Source organism: Canis lupus, chromosome X (genome assembly GCF_003254725.2).
Source record: "Canis lupus dingo isolate Sandy chromosome X, ASM325472v2, whole genome shotgun sequence".
NCBI classification, from domain to species: domain Eukaryota; kingdom Metazoa; phylum Chordata; class Mammalia; order Carnivora; family Canidae; genus Canis; species Canis lupus.
In genome coordinates this window covers 1,322,581-1,348,538 of record NC_064281.1, presented here as the reverse complement: position 1 = coordinate 1,348,538, position 25,958 = coordinate 1,322,581, and the positions used below count along the sequence as shown (strand labels likewise).

At 53.4% G+C, this 25,958-nt stretch overlaps 1 protein-coding gene across 3 annotated transcripts in view; it reads right to left on the bottom strand.

Moving 5' to 3' along the window:
- CD99 (CD99 molecule (Xg blood group)) overlaps positions 1–24,325 on the bottom strand; it is a 34,607-nt gene extending 10,282 nt beyond the window's left edge. The window contains exons 1-8 of one of the 3 annotated variants that reach the window (XM_049107740.1): positions 24,172–24,322; positions 8,982–9,014; positions 8,497–8,541; positions 7,692–7,739; positions 6,944–7,012; positions 3,077–3,121; positions 1,538–1,591; positions 1–114 (exon numbers count right to left, since the gene is read on the bottom strand). In XM_049107740.1, coding sequence (XP_048963697.1) covers positions 1–114; positions 1,538–1,591; positions 3,077–3,121; positions 6,944–7,012; positions 7,692–7,739; positions 8,497–8,541; positions 8,982–9,014; positions 24,172–24,238 — 475 coding nt within the window. In that variant the 5' untranslated portion in view covers positions 24,239–24,322. Of the gene's footprint in view, positions 115–1,537; positions 1,592–1,649; positions 1,958–3,076; positions 3,122–6,943; positions 7,013–7,691; positions 7,740–8,496; positions 8,542–8,981; positions 9,015–24,171 lie in introns of those variants that run through there. The other 2 variants (XM_025435493.3, XM_049107739.1) reach the window with 2 other exon arrangements.
- Between the last annotated feature and the right edge of the window lie 1,633 nt (positions 24,326–25,958).

Below are 25,958 nucleotides of genomic sequence, written 5' to 3'. Positions count from 1 at the left end.
CGTTTTCTTTGAAGCACAACTTTTTCTTCTGGTAGGCGATAAAGCTAGAAATCGCTCCGGCCACGGCCACCACGACAGCCCCAATGATGCCAGGGACTACCCCAGGGGAGTCAGCTGTGGGAAGAAGCACACGGCACCATGACTGGGGACACTCGTGGACAGCAGACCAGGCACAGGGCAGGTGGCTGGAGGCCCCGCTCACGGGAAAAAGGTGGGATTGAGTGTCAAGACATAGGGTCACAGGGTGACCGTGGAAGAAACCCCACTCCTGAGCCGTGTCCAACTCCCAACACCACATCCAATCCGTTTGCATGATACGAAGGGCCAGCCATACTGCTCCCCGAAAGTCACATCTGGAATCAGAATTCATTTGACTACGTGCGTGCACCGCTTCCAATGCAAAACTGGTTTCCCGTGGACGACACACCCTGCCTCCTCCGATCCCTATGGCCAGTGCAGGGGCCCTAACAGGTTGAGGTGGAAGCTCTGAGGCGAGGCAACATGGCCCACAGTGTGTGGTACCCACCTGGGACTACTCAGAGGCTGTGTGGCATCATTCTCACCATGTATTTTCTGAAAGCGAAAGCCGCTGACCCCCTTCGGTACTTTTGTTTGATTTACGCCACGATGGAGTTTCCATGCACCATCAGTAACTCTCACGCTACGTGTAGCTGTGCCACGTTGACTTGACAGCTAGCAATTTCTCGGCATGGTGGGTACACAAGACGTCCCGCTCCATGAGTCGGTCAAGGATGGTGTGGTGGTTAATTGTGTCTACTTGACTGGGCTAAGTGGTGTCGCATGGCTAGAAAAACATGCCTTCCGGATGCGTCCGTAGGGATGCTCTCAGAAAAGCTAAATGTTTGTATCTACAGACTACGTGAAGCAGGTGGTCTTCACCAGTGAGGATGGGCAATGACCAATCCATAGGGGGCCTGAACAGAACAGAGTGCAGAGAAGGGACATCCATCTTCGGCTGCCCTTGTGCACAGACACTCCTGGTTCTTGGGATCTGAGACTCGGGCGGAGACTTACACTCCTGGCTCTTCTGGTTTCCAGTCCAAAGTACTGGGACTGAACCACACCAGTGCCTCTCCTGGGTCTCCAGCTTGCAGGCAGCAGACCACGGGACTTCTCAGCCTCATAGTTATGTAGGACAATTCCGTATAATCAATCTCTTTCTGTACATTTATACCTATGTGTATCTATAGATAGATCCCGATGGTTCTGTTTCTCTGGGCAACCCAGGGTAATATAGATGGTATTCCTTCTTAGGGCACTATGGGAAGATGAGTCAACGTAACCTGTGGGTCACATCAAGACTCCCTTGCTGAGTCTCTTAAAGAACGTCTACCAGATACTCCAGCAGAGCGCTTGGGACATGGCCTGGCACAGAGCAATCGCACTTTGATGCTTCTCGCCATCATCTTTAGGATGACAGAGCCAATGCTACAGGTTTGGTCCTGACCACTGCATTCCACTTTTTCTCAACAGTGCATATAAGAAACCCAAGGCATCAGAAACCACGTGTACGTACCCTGCTCCTCCCCGTCGGGCCTTTGGCTTCCGCCGCCACCACCGCCACCGCCTCCTGCAAGGGAGGAACAGGCTTGCAGCAAGTTGCATTGGGAAGATTTTTGGTAAAGGAAATCTCGTAGCAAAGATCAACTCCTGGGACCTTGAGTTGTGAAGGGAGTCACAGAGTCCTTTGTTCCCTTTGTTGAGTCCCTGCTTTGCTAAACGTAATCATCGGACTTGTTCCCATTTACCTGACAGAGGGGCTCAGCTCCTGAGTCAGAGCACCCGTCCCATGGTAGGCTGCAGGAGACCCAGTAAGTCCTGGGTGCCTCAGGGATCCTGACTGCTCTTGGGAAGAATCCCATCCAGGGCCTTGGAACCCACCCATGGAGACGCGGCCCATGGCTATGAGGTGATCCGAGGGACATTCCTGTTGACTCTGAGGATATATACAAGTGACCCTTAAACAACAGAAGAGGATTAGGGGAGGCAACACCATACAGAGTCGAAAATCCAACTTTTGATTCCTCCCAAAACTTTACTACTTACTAAGAGCCTCTAAACTGCAAGGCTTCCCGATAACATAAATAGTTGATAACATATACGTGATGTGTTCTATGTGTTCTACGCTGTATTACTGTATTCTTACAATAAATTAAGCTAGAGAAAAGAAAACGTCATTAAGAAAATCGTAAGGGGGAGGCCTGGGTGGCTCAGCGGTTGAGCATCTGCTTTCGGCTCATTTCATGATCCAGGGATCTGGGGATCGAGGCCCACATCGGGCTCCCCGCAGGGAGCCTGCTTCTCCCTCTGCGTGTGTCTCTCATGAATAAATATATAAATCTTAAAAGAAAATCATAAGGAAGGGAAAATACATTGACAGGAGTGCATTGCATTCATTGAAATAAATGCACACGTAAGTGGACCCACGCAGACCAAATCTGTTTTGTTCAACGGTCAACTGCAATATACGTTAAGACAAATTATAAGTAAATATAATAAATAAATATAAATATATTCTAACTTCCATAAACACAGAAATCATTACATTTATCTTATGTGTATATTTTTATTGACTTATATTCTATGTATTATATGTAGCTTTGGACCCTAGTCTAACCTAAGATTTTAAAGAGAGAGTTAGGAAATCTGCTTTTTGAACTGTAATGCTGCCAACGAGGGTCACATGAGCTCATTCTCAGGGCTTTGATTTCTATGTTCATTAAATAATAGGACACGCCATTGGAGACACCCAACAGTCACTGAAAAAAACAAACAGGTGATCAGCAGTTCAGATGTCTGAGAAGTGCCCGATCAGCTGACCTCCAGCCCCATGGACATGGTGGGTAACTGAACCATTAACACAGCTCCTAGGGACCAGCCTCTCTGGGGCAGGTCTTACGGTCCCCACCCTTGATGCGTTTACAAATGCTGGAGATCCCAAGCGAATTCCAAGCAGCTGACTGTAACTTTGCTGACGGCTAAGGGTGTAGACCCTAATGTCATTGTGTTCAGCAGGTGGGTGATAGGGAGAAAAGAGAAGAAGTAGTAACTTTACCTCCATCTGAAGCTCCATCGACGAGATCGGAATCTGAAAAGCCACCTAGAAGATAAAAACACAGCATCATCTGCCATATTGGGGCTCTCGGGAGGGTCTCGATGTCTCGGAATGAAGAAAAACACTATCGGAATCTAAAGCAGATCTGTGGCAGGGGGAATCCAAGAGGGGCTCTACTTTATAGAAAAAAAAAATATTTCAAATATACAATGACAACTGAATTCCCAATTCTACTTTAAAACTCCTAAAATTGGGGATCCCTGGGTGGCTCAGTGGTTTAGCGCCTGCCTTTGGCCCAGGGCGCCGTCCTGGAGTCCCAGGATCGAGTCTCACATCGAGCTCCCGGCATGGAGCCTGCTTCTCCCTCTGCCTGTGTCTCTGCCTCTCTCTCTCTCTCTATGTCTATCATGAGTAAATAAATAAAATATTTTTTAAAAATAAAAAATAAAAAAAATAAATAAAACTCCTAAAATTAGTCTTACCGAAGACTTTGCTAGAAAACCTGAAAAAGATACCAAAAGAAATGGAAAGCATCCAGCAGTCTTTTGGGTGGAAAAAAATAAAATAACCTCCAAGGGACCTGTCTGGTATAGATTCAATGCCCTAAGGGCCCTCAGTCTTCACTCTCCTCATCTTGGTGGCATGTCGATTGCAAATGATTTTTTTTTTTTTGCAAATGATTTTTAAATCAGATGTATATGGATCTTTATATTCATATTTTTCTTTCCAGTTTTCTTGTATTTGAATCATTTTGCCTTGGCTAGAAGACCCATATTAAATTTCACCTGTTGATTCTGGACTCAGCCACGTGACTTACTCTGGACAATGGTAAGTCGGCAAAATGGGAGCCAGGTCAGCATCTTAAATTAGCCTCTGTTGGGGTTGATGCTCTTGCCTCTTGAGAGGGACTCATTTAAAAGCTGGTAGTGGGGTGAAGGAGACACATAACGGTGACCTTAGTCACCCCAGCTGAGGTGACCCAAAAAAGCCAACCCCAGAAGACCCACCAGGTGACCACAGACACCTGACAGCCATGCCAAGGTCAACCAAGGCTCGCCTAGACTCGTGACACATACTAAACAAACTTTTAAAAATATTTTATTTATTTATTTTAGAGACTGAGAGAGAAAGAGAGCATGAGCGGAGGGTGGGGGGGAACACAGAGGGGGAAGGAGAGAGAATGCCAAGCAGACTCCATGTTGAGCGCAGAGCCCCACGTGGGGCTTGATGTCACAACCCTGAGGCCCTGACTTCCGCTAAAACCAAAAGTCAGGTGCTCAACTGACTGAGCCACCCAGGCACCCTAAGACATAACAAGTTAAAAAATTTTAAACTACATTGGAAAAAAGAAAAAAGAAAAAAGAAACTACATTGGGTTCAGGCACAGTGTATTAAGCAGCAGTAGGTAGCTGATACACGTCAGACTTAATCCGTCAGTTTAATAAAACCTATCATGACCCAGTATGATTTATTCCAGCAAGTCAAGGGTGTATTTTATAGTGAGACATCCTTCCATATACTTTGTCATATTCACGAGTTAAAAGAAAAAAATTGCTCATATGCATTGATGAGGACATGCACTTGATGAAATTAAATATGGGTCTTCTGGCCAAGGCAAAATGATTTAAATACAAGAAAACTGGAAAGAGAAAAATATAAAGATACATATACATATACATCTGATTAAAAATATATGAAAAATAATATCATAGTCTTTTCATAAATGCTGAACGAGGAACGTAAAATAATTAACAGGTAATAAGGATTCGTCGTTCAGCGGCTAGTGAGGAAAGATGGACGAAATTCACTTCTGTATCACAGAAAGAAGCAGGAAAAATAAAGGGCTTACAATGTGTTCACAGACAGAAATACAGACAGGGAAGAGCAAATCCAGAAATATGCTTATAGGAATAGCAACATGAAAGAAGCACAGAAAACTGAATCCAAAAGAAAAAAAAAAAAAAAAAGCTCAATTTTGCAGACAGTCGGTGTTCTCCAAATTGATTTCTTGTTGGAAAGCATTCAAATGAGAATAAAGACAGGGTTTTACTTCTTCCGAGAAGGATGAGGGACAATGAGTAAGCGATTGTTACATTAAAAGGAAAAATCAAAGAGCCGCAAAGAAGCGGGGGAAGCTGTTCAAGCATAAAAGACCCCAGGGGAAAACACACACATATACACACGCATTAAAAGACTCACTTGCCAAAAATCAAATAAATAAAAATAATCACTGTCAAAAATACTGAAATGCTAAAATGGGGGGGGGGGGAATGTTTTCATAATAAAAGAATGAAAATAGGATCTCCAAGTGGATGAAGCAGGCTTCTCAATCAGGAAGGAGAGGCCGGTTATCCTCAAACGTAACCCAGAAGTGGAGACAGAAGCAACCACAAAAGAGAAACCATACGAGGCCAACAGAGACACCGAATTTATTTTCCTTAATTTGAGAAAGAAAGTCAGGAAATAAGGGCCTGGGGCCATGCAGCTTTTCACATGATCCGTCTGGCAACCGTTTTCAGGCTCGGTGATGGTGTGCAGGAGGGATGCCCGTTTGCACAAACAGGTGGACCAGGGTGAACTGGTATAATTTGGACAATTTGGAGAAAAAAAGGTCAAAAACCAGAGCACACACTGACCTGAATATTTTGACTTCCAGAATCTCTTTTAAAAAATAAGAAACAGGGACACCTGGGTGGCTCAGTGGTTGAGCGTCTGCCTTCAGCTCAGGTTGTGACCCCGAGGTCCCAGGATCGAGTCCTGCATCGAGCTCCTTGCAGGGAGCCTGCTTCTCGCTCTGCCTGTGTCTCTGCCTCTCTCTGTCTCTCTCATGAATAGACTAATAAAATCTTAAAAAAATTAAAAATAAGAAACAAAATGTATTTTAACTTTATCCTTAAGAAAGAAGGCGTCTTAAGTTTGCTTTGGGAATCATCATTCTCCAGCATCAGAAGAAACCAACATTTTCGACATGAAGCATGTTCCAAGAGTATGACCGTCATTAAAAGTCACACGATAAAAACGGCCAAACAGAATGAAACAAATTCTTATGAAATTTAATAAACAAACAACAAAATTAGGACAATACGAACAAAAGATTGACATTGGGACTTAGAATTCGGGGCATTTAAATTTACGCCTGAAACACTGGCGACCCAAACCACCAAAATCTTGGCGGTGGTATACAACATGGAGAATATGTGTGTTTTTTCCGTGTTAAAAATTAAACAAATCTAAAGGAAGAAATGCACTCGGAATCGGAAGTCTTGACAGTCATTCAATTCAGAAAGCAGGTGGTAGTCAGATTATTCCAAGTATATCAGGATGTGTCAAAAGAAGGCAAAAGGGCTGAAAATCCACTAGCTACTCTAGAGAGAAACCAGGACCTCATACTTCTCTCCAAATCCATTCTATACACTGAGGGGCGCCTGGGTGGCTCAGGCAGTTGGGCGTCTCTGGATTTCGGCGCAGGTCATGATCTCCAGGTGGCGGGATCCAGCCCCACGTGGGGCTGTGCGCTCAGCGTGGAGTCTGCTTGGGATGCTCCCTCTCCTCTACCCCTCCCCGTGCTAAGCATGCTCGCTCCATCAAAAAAAAAATTTTTAATTGAAAAAATAAAATAAAATCTTCCATCGCATTTTTGAAAGAGTCCACGAGACCTCGCACGTCGATTGCAGGAAACCAAAAGGTCAAATCCTAACCAGAAATATCGTTTGGAAAACTGGTCTCCTGCTCCTGGAAAACCACCATGGCCTTGTGCCAGAGAGACCCCCACCCCCACCCCATGAAGCCCACGCTAATCTGAAATGACCTCTTCTTGACTGTAGCGTGAGACACGCACAGCACACCTCGCAGGGTAGGGGGTCTTACCAGAAGATCCAGGCTGGTTGGGGTTGGGATTAGGCTTCGGTTTGGGTGGATTAGGCGGCACTGGGTCATCTATTGGTAAAACACAAGCATTACCATGTATGTGTACTTTGCAGTCAGCAAAAAAGACCCTCAAAAAAACAAAAAACGAAGCCAAAAAACCCAAAAACCCGCATCGGTTTGCCTACGGATGGTTTAGCAGACAGTAGACGTCGGTGGGAAGCCGTACACGGCCACTGCCCATTCTACGCGCCATGGCCCAGCTGCCCTACTTACACTTACCTTTGAGAAAATGGAACCTTTCTAATACTTCCACGCATTTCCAACAGAAATGAAAGCAGGTGTCTGGACCAGAATTGGAGGGACCCGGCTCCAAACCAAAACGCGGGGCCCCTCGTTCCAAGCGCACAGAGCATTTCAAGATGGCGGCAACAACACCCAAGGGAGCGACGGGCTCCTTGTGGGAGAGGGCACGGGTCCCACGGGCGGGGAAGGGCGCTCCCATTGACCTAATAAGTGGTTGCAAGGCCGACAAGCCTGGTTCTTTGTTGTTGTTTTTTTTTTTTTTAAATAAAAGCAAAAGCAGACCTGCAAAAGCCAGAAAGCCAACCACGGCCAACAAGACGCCACTCCCTCCGTGCGCGTGGTGGCCGCTAGCTCTTACTTCACACCTGCAAGGCTCTTGGGGATGATGACAGTCTGGTGATCACCAGCAGCTCAGCCACCCAGGAGACTTCCGAGAGGTACTTACTGTTTCCTCCGCCGCCGAGGGCGTCCTCCAGACTGAACCCGTCATCGTCTGCAAGGGAAGCAGGCCGTGAACACCCAGGAAAGGATTCGGGGCCCTAGACAGATGGAGGAGACCCTGCATCCCTGCCTCCCTAAACACTTCTCCGAGTATCTGACCCAAGTCCCAACACAAGAGTCAAGTCCCTGAAAGGAGCAATGGAGCAAAACAAAACCCACAAAACAGAAGGTCCCAATCCACGGCGCCATGCCTGCGGGCTGAGCTGCAGTTCCACGCTCCGCCTGCCAAGAATGTTATGGAAAAAAACCTATTAAATTAAGAACAATTTTTTTTAAAAAGCCAACAGTGGTAGATGTCCATGGTTTGGGCATCAGTTTTTGTCTGGGTGGCAAAGCAGGAGCGGATCAGACCCCCATTCCAGATTCCTGGCTTTCCTGAGAAAGACACGGGGACAAGGACTGGCAGGTGTGTCCTCGCAGTCGGCAATGGGGTTCACTCACGGGTTCTACGGGCATCTCAGCCCCGAAAATCGCTTCTCCTAGGAAACGAATATCCAAAAACAGAGCGAAAGCAGGCAGAGGTGCTGCACAAGGGACCCGCGAAAGCATCCCCGAGGCACGTCAGCCCTGTGTTGCACAGAAGTCATGGGACTCCATGACCGGGTCACAATGTCCGTCCAGTAGGAACCAGTCTGCGTCCAGAGCCCCCGAAACCGCTCGTCTCTGTGCTTGTCTACGACTCGGGGCGAACAGGAGGGCGCGCACCGCCGGGATCTCTCCCGTCCGTGCCACCCGCGTGTGCTTCTTACCAGGGCTGGGTTTCTTGGGGGGCGCCGTGGGCTTCTTGTCATTGTCTGCAGAGAAGAGACACAGAATCAGCAAGTCCTGCGGATGGGAAGCGGTGCCAACTCTCAAGGAGTTGCTCAGATTGCTGCATGCAATTTGTAGAGTCGGCAAACGTCCAAAACACCACTTTCCCTGATTGCTCAGGCGGTGGCAGCGGTTGGAGCATGAATTCCGAGCCCGCCAGGACCCCCATGGACAGGTGCGCAGGCGGACGTTGGCCCCGGTTTTCACTGAGACCAGGAGCGTGGGTGGGGGTTATCCCACCAGGAGGGTTAATATCTCCCACCCGGAGCGTCCGGATTTTCCTCGCCCTGTGTGACTCCATGAACTCCAGCACACGCGTCGCTATACCATGTTCTGATAAAACACTCATCCTCTGTTTTAAGTCAATACTGTAACGGTTCACCTCCCATCTTATAAATAAATATTAAATTTTAAGAGGACTCACCGCCAAGGGCATCCGACAAATCGAAATCTTGACCTACGAGGACAAAGAGTGCGGTTAGAAATCGAGGACGTAAGAATGTAAAAATCAAGAAGAAAACACCCCAGAAAAGGGCCTAGGTTTCGTGATGCGTGTGGCATTGAGTCGCTCTTTAAAATGTATGGCGCAAAAAAAAAATAAATAAATAAAAATTAAAAATAAAAAAATAAAAAATAAAATGTATGACGCTTTCTAAAATATAGAGAATGTGTAATAGAACTCGTCATCTATCCGAGAGGCTCACGTCGACGGCGAAAATAAGACGCTAGTTCACGTCTGAATGATCTGGAAGTTCAGCAGCAGTGACGACAGTAGGAGAACGTGGTGATTTTGCCCGAGCGTCATTCGCGAGCAGCTGACGCTCTGAGATCATGAGTAACAATTTTCCATACGTGGTGGAAAAGACACACGAGCAGAAAAATCCCCTTTTATGACCGACTTCCCTGACTACACAACTAACACAGGTTCCTGCAGAACCACTAGACGACCCAAGAAATTTGGAGGAGTGTGCACAGGCTGTCTGGTCAGCGGCGAGGGCAGTGACCGCAGGCCGGACAGTAGCCGAGAGGACCAGACCCCAAGGGGGCAGCTTCCCCACCTCAGGGAGCGCTAGACGTTCAACACCCCACAAACGTGCCATGGGGCCACCTCCATGTGTTCAGGAAGGAACGTGCGTGGGGCACGTTTCCGTGAGGCAGCAGGTGGAGAGTTTATCAACACCAAAGACCTCACTGGGCATGTGCATATACATGCGCGTGCATTGTGTGTGGGACTCCGTATGTGCCGTGGGTGTGAGCGTGTGCGTGCACTGCATGTGCACATGCCTGTATATGTGCACACTGCACGTGAACCCTGCGTGTGTCTGCACTATGCACGTGCATCCATTTGCACTACAAGGGAGCACATACGTGTGCACTGCTGCATATGGGTGTGTGCACTGCACATGAGCCTGTTTGTGTGCATTGCCTACCAACACTATGTATGTACACTGCACTGAGCACACATGTATACATGTGCACTTCACACGAGCATGTGTTTGTGTGTACTACATGAGCACATGTATGTGCACTGCACGTGAGCATGTGTGTACATGTGAACACTGTGTGCACTGCACGTAAGCACATGCGTATGTGTACATGTGAACACTATGTATGTGCACTGTGCGTGAACACATGTGCACGCATGTGCACTGCACGTGAGTACGTATGTGTGCACTCCACTGAGCACATGTGTATGTGTACTATGTGTGAACACTATGTATGTGCACTGCACATGAGCACACATGTATGCATGTGAACCGCATGTGAGCATGTATGTGTACATGTTAACACTGTGTATGCACTGCATGTGAGCACGTATATGTGTACATGTGAACACTTGTGTGTGCACTGCACGTGAACACGTGTGCACTGCACGTGAGCATGTGTGTGTGCACTGTACTGAGCATGTGTGTATGTGTACTGCATGTGAACACTGCACTGCACATGAGCATGTGTATGTGTACTACATGTGAACACTTGTGTGTGCACTGCATGTGAACACGTGTGAGCACTGAACGTGAGCATGCGTCTGTGCACTGTACTGAGAACATGTGTATGTGTACTACACGTGAACACTATGCACTGCACATGAGCACGTGTGTATGCGTACATGTGAACACTGTGTGTACACTGCACGTGAGCATGTGTGTACTACATGTGAACACCGTGTGCACTGCATGTAAGCACATGTGTATGTGTACATGTGAACACTATGTATGTGCACTGCAGTGAACACATGTGTATGTGTCTGCACTGCATGTGAGTACGTGTGTGTGCACTCCACTGAGCACTTGTGTATGTGTATTACATGTGAGCACTGTGTGCACTGCACATGAGCACGTGTGTATGTGCGCTGCACTAAGCCCGAGTGTATGCGTACTACATGTGAACACTGTGTGTACACTGCACGTGAGCATGTATGTGTACATGTGAGCACTGTGTGCACTGTACGTGAGCACGTGTACACTGCACGTGAGCATTTGTGTATGTGTACTACATGTGAACACTGCACGAGAGCACATGTGCATGCATGTTCACTGCATGTGAGCACGTGTGTGTGCACTGCACTGAACACGTGTGTGTCCACCACACATGAGCATGTGCACGTGGGCTGACCATGACCACTGACCTGGGACTCACTCTCCCTAAAACGTCCCCCTTGAGTCACCACAAGCAACCCGGAGCCCACTGTTCCCAGGACCCCCAGGTCAGCCAAGGGCAGCAGTGTCAGTGGCCCCCTCCTTCCCAGCCTCGTCCCCAACGCCTGCGTGACCCCGGAGGACGCGCTCGGCCCCACAGCAAGGGCTTGGCTTGCAGCCCGACCTGGGGGCTGGCGCCCCTGCAAGGTGGCCGTGGGCCGAGGTCACCATGCAAGACCCTGAAGCCTTCAGCTGGCATCATTGCAGCCTGGACCCCATGTCTCAGGATTCTCCCTGCCCCGTGCCCCTGGGGACCCCTGTGTCCTGGTCACGAAGCCACACCCTCATCACGTGCTCCCCACGAGGCTACAAAATCCCACCGCACCCTGCCCGTTGTGCGGATACCCGGAGGCCAGCTGCTCCAAGGCTGTGCCGACGTTTGCACCAGGGGTGCGCCACATCCTCATCAGCTGAAACCCCCCAGGGACAGTCGGGAAATCCAGTGATCCGACAGCAGGAAGCCCTCCCAATCTAGTTCTATCCGAATGCAACCTATCCGTCTACACAACTGGTCTACCCGTTGCAAGCCCAGACTGCTGACTCTGTGACATCAGGGGCGACCACGTCAGGGGACTCCGGGCTCCCCTGTGCCCACTGCTGCCCACACTGCCTCCTGGGGCCAACAGAGCCAGAGAAAACAGCACCAAACCACCCGGTTTGTCTGCCACCACCCAGACCCGGAGCCTGGGCCCCGTGTCCAGTGTGCAAGGCACGTAGCTCCCTGGTCCAGCTGCAAGTGGAGCCCTGTGCGCGGAAGCCTGTCCAGCCCCGTGGCTCCAACAGCCCTCCAAGCTGCAGATGTTCACGGGAACTCAGCGGTGAGTCACGCAGGGCGAGGCTCCCCCGGCCGAGCGGACACATGAGTCACCCTGATGGCACCACCTCCCCAGCAGCCCCTCCCGCCGTCTATCACCCAGTCATGCGGGGACACAGGCTGCGCCACGTGCTGTCCCCAAAACCCTCAGGGTGGGCGTGTGGGCGGGTACTCCGGACTGCAGATGCAGCCCTGCCTGGATCTCCATCCCCCCTGGATCCCTGTCTCCCCTGAACCCCCATCCCCCATGGATCCTCATACTTGCTGGATCCTCATACCCCCAATCTCCTTCCCCCTTGGATACCCATCCCCCCTGAACCCCCATTCCCCCCAATCTCCATCCTCCCGGATACCTGTCCCCCCTGAACCCCCATCGCCCCTGATCTCCATCCCTTCCTGGATCCCCATGCATGCTGGATCCCCATCCCCCCTGATCTCCATCCCCTCCTGGATCCCCATGCATGCTGGATCCCCATCCCCCCTGAATATCCATCCCCCCTGAACCTCCATCCCACCAATCTCCATCCCCCTGGATACCTGTCCCCCATGAACCCCCAACCCCCAATCTCCATCCCCCCAGATACCTGTCCCCTCTGAACCCGCATCCCCCCTGATCTCCATCCCCCCGGATACCTGTCGCCCCTAATCTCCATCCCTCCCAATCTCCATCCCCCCAATCTCCATCCTGCCAGATACCTGTCCCCCCTGAACCCCCGTCTACCCTGATCTCCATCCCCCCAGATACCCGTCCCCCCTCAACCCTCGTCCCCCCCGATCTCCATCCCCCCTGCATCTCCATCCCTCCTGGATCTCCACTCACCAGATCTCCATCCCCCTTGGATACCCATCCCCCCAGTTCCCCATCCCCCCACTCCGCACCTCCATCCTCCCCAGTCTCCATCCACGAACCCAGCCAGAGTCGAGTCTCTCTGAAATTCTATCAGGACGGCGCACCATTGCAAACACAAAGCAGGACAGAGATAGTCGTAATAATAAATGACAGAAATGACAAATGACAGGATTCATATGAGGAACTTATGTGAATAATAGAAATAAACTATAGGTGTATATTCAGAAGAAATTATGTCTGTTTCATATATACTGAACAGAATCCTATATAGAACATGGAATAAAGAATAAAAATAAATAAATAAATAAATAAATAAATAAATAGGAAAAAAGAACATGGAATAAATGGTAGATATATATTTGGAATAAATAATATTTTTTCATATATAGAAAATATAATATTGTATGTAAAATATGGAATGAATTATAGACATACACGTAGATTATATTATGCATATTATATCTGATTATGATGTGCAGGATATTTATAATATGAACTCAGAAAACATCAGGTATGTAATGTTTTATAAGACTTATAATGTTTTAAAATAAATTGTGCAAATTGCTAATTATATAACTTACACAGGTCTTCTAAATCCTATAGATAAATTATAAGTCATAGAAATAAAATTTGAATAGGAACAAAATATCGGTGATGAATTATAGAAACTGTAAATCAGGTTATTTATGATCATACACAGAACTTACACATTTATAAATAATATGTAAAATGAAATACAAGTAATAGAAGTAAAATCAGAATACAAGTGAAACAAAGTATAACAGTTTCTGAAAGTCACTAATTATGCAACTTATAACCTATACACGGAATTCATAAACCATGTGAGAAACAAGTCATAGGATTAAAATATGATCATTTCTGATAAAGCACAGACGCTGGTTGCACGCGATCACGTGTTATCATTTGCACAGAGCTTATTAATTACATAAATACGTGAATAGAAATGAATTCCAGAAATACAAGGAGGACAAAACTCCACGACACATATTCACCGTAAAGGCTAGAAAGCGCCGATCGTGTCATTTGCGGACGTCACCCGTCCATGTAGACACAGACACCCAAGTCAGGGAAGGTGACGGGAGCAACAGCAAGGACGCAGGGAGGGGCTGCTCAGGTTTTCGCGCATTTCCTGGGAGGAGCAGCGTCGGTGAGTGTGCACAGTCGGTGAGTGTGCACAGTCGGCCGCGGAGCCTCCTACAGGGAGGGGGGCCTCCCGGGTGACCACAGGGGCACAGGGAAGGCCCCAGGAGTGCAGACACCCCCCGAGTGCGCCCGTGTGAGCCCCGCAGCTCACGAGGGCGCAGGGCATTGTGCCCCCGAACAGCACGCGGTGTCACTTGACCTTCCCGCCTCGGGGACGCCCCGATCCCCCGGGCAGCGAAGGGCGCATCGCTTCGGAAACACCTCGGCGCACATCCCGCCCGTCCACCTGTCCTCAAGTATTCGCTGCGGACAGAAGGACAGCACGAGCGGGTGACGGCGGGTGACGGCGGGCAGCGGGCAGCTCCATCCCACGGCGTGAGCCAGCCCGTCCCCCGGGCGGAAAGCAACACTCGGGCGCTGAACCCACGGCGTCTCCCCGGCGCCCCCCACGCCGCCCCTACGGATCTATGAGTCCAGCTTCCCAGAGACACTCGAATTCACGACACCACATGAACCGTCTTGCACAATGACTCAGTTGGCGGCCGCTGGCCGGTGAGCGATGAAGACCAAGGCGACCGGATACGGGCGACACCCCGACAGCGGCACGTGGGGCCCTGAGCACCCCGCGTGGCGCCGCTCAGCCGTGTCACCTCGCCGGCCGCACAGAAGCACCTGCCTCAGGACCCCCTGGCTCATCGTCTTGGGGACCCTCACAGCCCCGGGGGCCGGGCCGTGGCGGCTGTGCCAACATAGTCCTGATACGTGGGGCCGCCACCTGTGTACCTGCTTTTCTCACCATCTGGATGCCGCTGGCCCTGCCGGCCGGGACCCTCCGTGCCTGACACCCCAAAACACACCCGAACCTTCCGTTCACTCATTGCTGTGCCTCGTCATCGGTCACGGAAGGCACGTTCTACACATTGTCGGGATTGCTGCACACGGATGCTCCGCCGTCGCTCCTACGGGTACGGAGACATACGGGGTAAGGACCCCGCAGCCGTGGGTCGGTGCCCACCGGCGACTCGACCACAGCGCCTGGTTTTCTGCGTGTTCCGGCTTCATCACACCTCACTGATCGCTGTTGTTGACTCCTCGGCTCTGCCAAGCCCAGGGCACAAAAATGCAAAAGACGTGGCGCTGCGCAGACAATGGAGAGGACGCTCGTTGACGGCCCGGAGGCTGGGCGGTGACTTAGATACTCTGCACTTTCTGTGCCCGTCCCCGAACCCGGAGGGTCCTCATTTGGGAGCTCCAAATAAAGGTTAGCGGGCGGGCGAATTCACAAGGGTCGAATCCATCACTATGGAGGAAGCCCTGTCCGAACTTCTGTGACACCCAACACGTGTTGCTGTGTGTTCCTCAAACCTTTAAGCCCTACCCCCAACAAAGCCTGCCAGGACTCTGTGGGTCTGGAGTGAGAACCATAGCCTGAGATCACCTACAGTCCTCATTCGGATCCTCCCCTGCCCATACACGCCAATCCCTTCTTTGCATGCCAGGAAAACTCCTATTCATACCTCAAAGCCCCGGGGAAAATGCTGCCTCCTCTGGGAAGCCCTCTGTCATGCCTGCTGGACACTGAACCACGGACTTGCACGTCTAGCTTTGCTTTACAAAATCAACACCCCCAGCCTGAGAAGTCCTCTCTCCACTTTGTCAGGCTTCCACTGCTATGAAGGGCTGTCTATACATGGAAACTTGGTGGCCTTGGAGGTCCCACCTGCGAGGAGCCCTCTCTGACCCCCTGGGGGAGGGTGGTCGCTGCTCCCCTTCACCACAGTGCAGCAGAACAGATGTCTTGCTTGTTACTGCCCAGGAAGAGAAGAGAGGATGGGGGCCAGGTATCTCCTCCCCGGGCCCCCAGCACACAGCATGCAGAGAATTCAGATACCACCAGGAGTTCAATCTATGCTGCCTGAAGGCATGCGTGAGAGCCAGGGCCTGGGTGTGGGCATAAGCGCACAGATGGACAGGTGAGTGGGCTTGTGCGTAGATGCGAGAGTGGGTGGATGGATAGAGAGTAGACAGGCACATAAAGCTAGATAAAACAAAAAAAATGGTGTTAGTTATGAATAAATGATGGAGGATAGATGAAGCATGGGTGGACGGATAAATTAATAGATGGACAGGTAGGCAGATGGATGGGTGGGCAGATGGGTGGGTAGGTGGAAAATGGGTGGATGGATAGATGGATGGATGGATGGACTAATGGACAGATGGGTGGATGGATGGACAGATGGGTGGAGGGAGGGACGGGTGGATGGAAGGAGGAATGAATGGATAGATGGACGTGTGGATGGACTAATGGACAGATGGGTGGAGGGATGGATGGACAGATGGATGGATGGATGTGTGGATGGATGGATGGACTAATGGACAGATGGGTGGGTGGGTGGATGGATGGATGGATGGATGGACGGATGGATGGATGGGTGGATGGATGGATGGAATAATGGACAGATGGGTGGAGGGATGGACGGATGGATGGATGGATGGATGGATGGATGGATGGATGGATGAGCTGATGGATGAGTGGGTGGATGGGTGGATGGATGGATGGATGGATGGATGGATTAATGCATGCACAGAGGGATGGATGGACAGAGCATGGAATCCATGAGGAGGTGAAGAAGCCTCAGTGACTGGTCTTGGGTACGCTGGCTACTAGGATTCAGAGTTCTGTTCCACGTGCAGTGCAGTTCCACTAAACATACAACAATCTCCTGTCTCCTCGTCAAGCCACATTACTGAGCGAGGCAGCTCCCTCTGTGGTCTACACAGCCCCACGTGGAGAGCTCCAAGCAGGTGCCAATGCCGGAGCCCAGTGGCCCCAAGGCCCAGGTCTGGCCATCCAACATAAATCTGACATCACAGGTAGGCCCGGGCAAGAGTGACTTCTCCAAGCTCCCAGGGGTCCCTGCTGTGGGGCCAGGCCCCAGAACTCGGATATAAGCCTCCAGTGGCCACTGAGGGCTCCTGAGCAGGTCTGCAATGGCAGCCATCGCCCAGGCAGCAGGACAGAGAGCAGAGGAGGGAGGCAGGCAGGGGGAGGATGAACAGCCCTGAGCCCAGGATCTTCTTCACCTGAACACTCAATAATTGGTTTAATATAACCAGTTTCCCCCACAACTTTATGCATTTTATCTTGAGCATTAAAAAACATGAAGTATTGTGAGAAGTAGTCCCCACAGCCGTCCTAAAAGCGCCTGATTTAAGTCCAGGGAAGACACTAGTTAAGGGCTGTTTCATTTATCTGAGAAAAAATGTCAGGGGTAGGGGTGTGAGTCTTGAAATAAAGAAAAGGGAAGGGGAAGGGGAAAGAAATTACAAAGAAAAGGAAGAACGAAGAAAAAGAAAAAGGAGAGAAAGAAAAAAAAGAAAAGAAAACAAGGCAGAAATAGAGAAAGGAGCATGCATCGAGACTCAAAAAAAAAAAAAAAGAGAGACTCAGAAGATGAAATCAATGGGATCTGCTAATGGATGGAACAGGGGGCGACGGAGCTGGCAGGACTGAAGGGTGGCTCTTCCTTCTGAGAGTCTGGGCAAATGGCCACATCAAAAAGACAGGAATGAAGGAGGAGGCGTAAGCCGAGGACAAAATAACGAGAAGTTCCAGATACAGAACATTGGAGACACCACGGGTGCAACCACATAGACCTGGATTAGGGGCTAACCTGGGGACAGTCAGGGCCGGGGCCTCAGGGGAGGGCGCACTGGCAGCCCAGGAGGTGGACGGGGAAGCTTCCTGACCTGTGGCAGGACACAGGGTGCCCAGCTAAGGCTCATCCTCCTCTCTGTCATGCCCGCTCCCCGACCCCTTCCCCGACTCCAGGCCAACTCCCTCTTGTCGGGAGGCAGAGAATCTGACCCACGCGTCACCCGGTGCTATGCTCATGACTCGCCAGGATGAGCCCAGCTGCTTTCAGAGCAAGGAGACATGTCCACCTCCTGGGGGCCATCTGGGACAGGCTGGGGCATCTGTCTCAGCTATGTGTCTAGCACCTGAGTCTCTGTCTGTCCATCCATCCTGTCTATGTATCGTCCATCCATCCATCGCTCCAATCTATTTATCATCTATCCATCTATTCATCATATCTATCATCCATCCACCTACCCACTCACCCATCCATCCTTCCAATCTATTTATCTATTATCCCTCTCTCCATCTACCCATCCATCCATTCTATCAATCAATCTATCTATCATCTATCATCCATCCACCCACTCACCCATCTACCTACTTATCCACTCATCATATCTGTCTGTCCATCTATCTATCTATCCATCCATCCATCCCTACATCTATGTATCTATCCATCCATCCATCCATCTACCCGAACATCCATCTATCATATCTATCTGCGCATCTATCTAGGTAGCTAGCGATCCACTGTACCACCCATCTACCCATCTTATCTATCTATCCATGCATCCATTTCCCCATCTATGTATCTGTCCATCCATCCATCCACCAACCCATCCACCCATCCATCCACCATATCATCTATCTACCTGTGTACCTACCTATCCATTCTATCCATCCATCCATCTACCTACTTGCCTATTCATCTATTTATGAATCCATCCATCCATCCATCCATCCATCCATCTACCATCTATCTATTCCATCTATCACCTATCTCTCAGCATGTATTATCAACCTATCCATCCATCCACCCATCAAGTGTACTATCTCGATCACTTATCATCGACCTATCAGTCATCAGTCAATCCATCCTCTATCTCACCCTTCAAGTGCTACCTCTCTCCAGCCAGGCCACAAGTCCTCACGCAAGCCCCCCAGCAGGAAGGAGGAAGGGGCCACGGCCTCATCTTTCACGCAGCGTCCAGCCTGGATCTGAGCAAGAGTCAGCTGTTCACGATGACCTCCCGCTCGCTGGGACCCCAGCGTGTTGTTCCTTTCCTGCCACATCATGTGGTGCTGCCTCACATAGCCGACTCTTCCCCTTCCCATCTCCCTTCCTCCTGCTGGGGTGCCCTGGGCTACACTCTGTGCTGAGTTTGGGCCAAACACCACAGTTTCCATTCACACTGAGCACAGAACCCACACCTTCCTCTAAGACAGCTAACAGCCTCAGAAGGAAACTGGCAATACCAACGTTCTTCCTTCATACTGACGAAATGGACCTGCCTCCAAGACCCTCTGCCCCCAAGACAACGTAATCTGTTTATTCTTTGTCCATGCATAACACGGGTCCACGGTGCACCCCGGCAGATGGATGCATCCTCCATTCTGCAGCCCTTACGCTTGCCAGGGAGCAGCAGACCAGCACTCAGAGCCTGTGGTAAATGCAGCAGCAAAGGGAAGCAGCCAGAAATCTCTGGCCGCATAGTCTCAGGATGAGTAATGCCTTGCAAAGCATCGGAATGCAGCCTCTCCTCCGGTACTTCAGCCGCCCTTCTCAGGGACGGCAGTTCATTTGAGAACTTAAAATCACTATTTCAGAAAGCACTTGCTTGGAGTGACTGTGTTGCCCCTCACGCAGATCCTGATATGCTGCAGTGTGAAGGCGCCTCTTGAAAACAGAGGGGACCATCCAGAACGTCCAAAGCAGAGGGGACCTACCCGAAACTTGCAGAACGGAGGGGAACCATCCAAAACTTGCAAAACAGTGGGGACCTGTCCAACACTTGCAAAACAGAGGAGACCTGTCCAAAATTTGCAAAATGGAGGGAACCTATGCAAAACTTCCCAAATGGAGGGGGCCTACCCAAAACTCCCAAAATAGACGAGACCTATCCAAGACCTCTAAAGCAGAGGGAACCTATCCAAAATGTCCAAGCAGAGAAAGGAACACGATTTGGAGGGGCTCTGTGTTGGCACGGGCGTTGAAGCACTGCTGCCTGCCCTCCAGGGCCACAAACGCAGGTGGTGTCTTGGCCCAGCCCACCTGGACGCAGAGGAAAAACAAAAGCCTCAGAGATGCTTACTGGGCGGGGCCTGGGCGGGAACACACAGGTGCTTTCACCTCCAGGGAGTTTTCTTCATTTCAACCGTCTCAGGCCACACAGGGAACTCTCGCCCCGTTCCCCCACCCCCAACCCCCCGTGGGTCCCAAGGTGCCACCGGAGAAAACACCCTGGTTTGATGGCTCGCATCTGCCTCTCTCTGCCTCGGAGGTGGGGGGGGGGGGTGCAGGAAAAAGGAAGTCTCTGGTTTCCTGCGTAGGGGATTTTAATAACCCCACTAGCCAGCGAGCAAGTGTGAGCACACCAGGGATAATAGCAGGGCTGAGTCATTCCGAGACAAAGCTGAAACACTCCCAGGTGCCATATCCCCAAACTGGTCTAACGACCAGGCAACGGAAAAACAAGAAACTCGACAAAGACAAGTGCTCCGTCCCCCTATGAATTCACTCAGTGTAATCAGGAACTTTGGAGAGTGACCATCTCTCATCCAACACACCCGCACACACGGGGAAGGGCGTCGCGTGTTGGGTGGCGAGCCACGTGAGGCACCCAGAGCAACGCGGCGGGCCTCCCAACCTGGCCCGTCGCCCCCAGCGGGGCTTCCTGCCCCTCGTACCTCTGTCACAAAGCCGTCCCCGTGGGGAGAAGGCTTGTCGCCTCGTGACCACCACCCACGACACGTTTCCTGCCCCCTCACAGATTTCCCAACGGATGCCACCAGCAGGAAAGAGTGGGCAGGCACTTGTTCTGCGTGGACTTAACATGCTCCCTGGTAGCAATCCTGACTCGCGGTAGGCGTCGTCCCGAGACCTTTAAAAAACCATCCCTTGCAAGAATCAAAGGACGTCCCAGTGCGGTCTGTGCGGATTCACTTGGGACGGACGCCCCAGTGTCTGAACCAAGCACATGCAGACGCAGGGACATGTCTTGTGCCCCCCGTGTCTTTCCGACCCCCACAAAGGCCGGGCATCCTAAAAAGCACTCCTCCCACGTCTGGGCATCCAAATAATCCCACTTCGAGCCGAAATGATGACTTTTTAATTTTTAATTTTTTTTGAGGTAGGCCTTCTGTGGGTCGGATCTCAAACTCAGCCCTCCCCCCCCACCCCGATCGAGACCTGATTGCAGATCAAGAGTCAGATGCTCAACCAACGGAGCCAGCCAGGTGCCCCTGGGATGCTGAGTTAATTCTGTAGGAGTCCTGGGGCTCGCCGTGTAAGTCATAAAACACGTACGAATCTTTTCCCCCTTAAAGAAGCCACAGCGCGTTGGAAAAGCTCAGTAGGTGGAAACACTGCGACGCCCACGTGCGTGGGCTGCTCAGTGTCCCGCGGGGAAGACTTCTGCTGACAAAAGCGCCGGATTCCATGCGTGAAAACCAGCTCAGGTGGCATTGGTCACACGGCTCCCCGAGCCACATCCACTCCTGAACGAGACCAGGTGGCCAAGAGACAACCCAGATGAAGGGGGAAAATATCTACCAAGGTCAAGTGTTTGCATAGCTCGACATGCAAAAAAATAAAACGTAATAATAAAAGGAGGCGCCAGCCTCGTACACCGAGAACGGGAAAAGAGCCCAAGCACGGAGGCCAACAAAGCGCAATTAAAAGTTTTATCAGAGCCCAAAGGGCAGGCCCCTGCCGGCAAATAGGCGGACCCGAGGAACCCCATTTCCTGTGCCCGAGGGAGGGAGGGAGGAAGGGAGGGAGGGCAGAAATGGGCATGCAGGCTGCGGAGACCGGAGCCACCAGGACACTGCCGACGCCAAGGCCACGGCGTCCTGGGCGCTGCGGGCTGCTGAGCGGAGTCCCTGTCTCGGCTACCACAGGCCACTGGCAGCCCGCCCCCAGCTGTCCTAACTCAAAAAAATAAATAAAAAAATACATAAACAAGAAATAAAAATCCAAAAATAAATAAAATTAAACGACCCTAGGCACGTCCAAGTGAAACGTGAAATTGCCTCTTCCGGGTCGTTCCCTCTGGATCCCGCCTCCCATTCCCATGGGAATCTCTTGAGCAAGCCAGGAATCTCGGCCTGGGGGGTGGTGGGTCCCGAGGACTTTGAAATGCGCTCCTCCTGCTCCGGGCTGTTAAAAGCCAAGGTCTGTCCCCAGGCTCCAGAGGGCAGCGTGCAAAGCGAGCCAAACACCTATTTCTGTAGGAAAGTGTGCTCGGAATTGAGCCGAGAACACACTTCCCTAATGGAAACCCGTTGGCATCCTTAGGGCACCTGATTCCTGCCCCCCAGCCCCCCAGGAGCACCAGGATGGTGGGTGAGCGGATGGCGTGTGCATCACCGCGTACTAAAGCTCCATCCTAAAAAAAATAAAAAATAAAAAATAAAGCTCCATCCTCCCACATTTCTCTGCTTTTTTTTGGGGGGGGGGATGGCGTGTGCATCACCGCGTACTAAAGCTCCATCCTAAAAAAAATAAAAAATAAAGCTCCATCCTCCCACATTTCTCTGCTTTTTTGGGGGGGACGAGGCTGGCTCGCCTCTCCTCCTGCCCTCACCCCGCGGCCCCCAGCAATGTCACCCGTGTTGCACTATCTGCATAGAAATCAGGTAATTCCGGGATAACCGAGCTGCGGGTTTTTCTAAAATAATAATAATCATCATAATAATAATATAATAAAATCACGAAATGACTTCTGGGGCCCCCAAGGATATAGGGCTGCCCCAGATCTGTGATGCTTTTCCCTGGAACCCTGGCACACGAGTGGGGGGGGGGACGTGCTCAAAGAAAACCGCAGGAACAGACACCCAGACCGATGGGCGAAGGCGCATTGCAAAGAAAGCACCGAGACCGCCTTACCAGGGACCAAAAAATTAATTAAGTTGTAATACGGTAAAATAAAAAGCAGCCAGGGCCAAAGGAAAAAGGGTATTTGCATAGGAGGAAAGAGGGAAACCGCAGAGCCAGCCGGGGTCCCCCCCGACAAGCGCCCTCCCCAGCAGCTGTGAAGTGCTCCAAGATGCTCCCCCCAGACCCACCACAGCGCGCGGGGCGTCCTGCGCATCCACACACCCTCCCTGCAACACCCAGGGAGCCAAGGGCGCCAAAGTCCAGGCCTCCCCCCGCGCCCCGCGCCCCGCCCTGACCTGGAGGTCCCCCAGAGCAGGAGCATGCCCAGCACCACCGGGCCTCCCGTCGGGGTGCGCGGCGGCACCATGTGTCCAGGTCCCAGCAAAGCTGTCCTGAAGCTCCCGCGCGCTGCGCAGCGCACCGTGTGGCCTGAGTCAGCGGGTGGGTGGCTGGCTGGGTGCACGGGGGGGGGGGGGGGGGGGCAGCGGGGGGGGGGACAGAAGCCAACCCAGGGGCGGGGGCGGCTTGAGCCTTGCCACGCCCCGCACAATCTGAGCTTTCCTTTAGAGACGACAGAGAGAGAGGGAGAAAGGGGACGCCAACTTCCACTTAGAAAGGAGAGCGAGTGGACGAGGCGCAAGGCTCAGAAGCAGGCCCGGCTGCTGCGTGCGCAACGGGGGGGCCTCCCCTGCGCCTGGGGCGGGGGGGTCTGTGCCGGGGGCGGGGGGCGCACGGGCAGGGCGGCCGCTCAGGACGCGGGTGTGCCCCGCGCGCGCACGGAGCCTCCCCCCTCCCGCGGCCCCCGGCTCGGGCACCCGCCTGCGAGAACGTGCCCGGCGCTCGCGGCTGCCCCAGTCCCCCACCCCGCTGCCCGCTGCCCGCTGCCAGGCCGCACAGCCTCGGCCAAATTTAGGCCGGGAACGCAGGGCGTGGCTGCGCGCGCTCCAACCCGGCCGGGGCGCGCGGAAGGGGGGCGCCGGGGGACGGGGGGCGCACCCGGGCCGCTGCAGGGGCGCCGAGGGGCGCGCGCGGGTCCCGGGGCCTCACTAGCACCAGCGCCCACGCGCGGCCCCAGCGCCGCCAGCTGTCGGAGCTGGCGACTTCGCAAAGACCCGCCCAGGAAAAAGTTGGAGGAGAGTTTAGGCCGCGTCCCCGGGGCGTTGGCTGCCCGCGGGCACGCGCGTCCCGGCCGCCCGGCCGCCGAGGGGAGGGCCCGGGGGTCCCCGGGCGCCCCCGGCCGCCCCCCCAGCGCGCCCCCGCGGCCCTCCCCGCCGAGCGCTGGCGCCGCGCGCGTCCCGAAGCGGGTCCCCGGGCCCCGCGCCCGCCCCCGTGCGCCCCCAGACGCTCACCCCGGGCGGGCCGCAGGGTGCCCAGCAGGCCGAGCAGCAGCAGCGCCACGGCGGCCCGACGAGCCATGGTGCGCCCGGCGCCGCGCAGGACGGTCCCGGGAGTGGGGCGAGCGCTGGGCGGCGGCGGGAGGGCCCGCGGGGCGGGGCGGGGCCGGGCCGGCGGGGGGGCTGTGGGTCCCGCGGCCCCGCCCCGGCCTGCGCTTCCCCGCCCCCGGACGGCGCCGGGCGGGCCCCTCGGGGGAGGGGCGAGCGCGGGGGCGCGGCTACCCCGGGCGGCGCGGGGGCGGCCCGGGATCCCCTCCCCGCTCGCGCCCCAGGGCGGCCCGGGAGACGCCAAGACTCTGCTTCCTCCCTGCTGGGACACCGGGGGCCCCCCCACCGCCCCCAAGGACCCCACAGGGCCGGGCGGGGGCACGGGACCCCTCCCCGCTTGGAGAGTGCGGGTCCCCCCACCGCCCCAAAGACCCCAGGGCGGCATGGAGAGGCCAAGACTTTCCTTCCTCCCTGCTGGGACACCGGGGGCCCCCAGACCGCCCCCAAGGACCCCACAGGGCCGGGCGGGGACACGGGACCCCTCCCCGCTTGGAGAGTGCGGGTCCCCCCACCGCCCCAAACACCCCAGGGCGGCATGGGGAGGCCAAGACTTTCCTTCCTCCCTGCTGGGACACCGGGCCGCCTACCGCCCCCAAGGACCCCACAGGGCTGGGCGGGAGCACGGGCCCCCTCCCTGCTCAGGAGGTGGGGTCCCTGCCTGTGTCCACCTCCAGCGCCTGACGCTTCCCCCCCGCGTGGAAGAAGCAAAGAGAAAGGACACTGGGAGGACTTCCTCCCTGCTCCTAAGGGGTGGGGACAATGTGAAAGGCTCTCCTTTGCCGGGAAAGCTGCTCCCCTGCCCCCCCCCCCCCCCGTCGGTCCCCCCTCCCCTACCCCAACCCCAGTCTGACGGCACAGAGCCTGGAGCTCGGGTGGGGGCTTCGGGCCGGGGCAGTGGCCCACTCCCCAGCGTCAGGGGGGCTTCCCTGGGGGGCGTCCCAGGAAGCCCCTCCCTTTCCCGTTGGGAGCAGCTGGCATGCAGAGGGACTCTGGCGGGGCCTGGCCGTGTCCACTATCCACGTTCTCCCGAGGCGTTGGCTCAGGTTGTGTCCGTGGGCCCTCAGGGTACAGAACGTGCCAGACCCAGGGGGCCATAGCCCAGACGGTTCCCGCGGGCCACCCTGCGCCCTACCCGCCTCCCCTCATGGCCGCCTGGCTGCACCCCGCAGGACCCCGGACCCCTGCTCTCCCCGGGCCTCCCCGCACCTGTCCAGCTGTGACCCACGGCCACCTACAAGGCGGCAGGCATCCTGCACCCCCCTGGGGCAACCACACGGACACTTACCTTTAAAGGGTGGCTGTCGGACCCTAGGCACCTGGCACCCGGAGGCCTTCTGACCCTATGAACCTGGGGGCCTTGGCCTTACACACCTGGAGGCCTTCTGACCACACACCTGGAGGCCTTCTGACCACACACCTAGAGGCCTTCTGACCACACACCTGGAGGCCGCCTGACCACACACACCTGGACTGGAGGCCTTCTGACTGTAGGCACTTGGAGGCCTTCTGCCCCACACCCGGAGGCCTTCTGACCCTATGAACCTGGGGGCCTTGGCCTTACACACCTGGAGGCCTTCTGACCACACACTTGTGGAATCCTTTTGACCGTACACACCTGGAGGCCTTCTGACCACACACCTGGAGGCCTTCTACCATACACACCTGGAGGCCGCCTGACCACACATACCTGGACT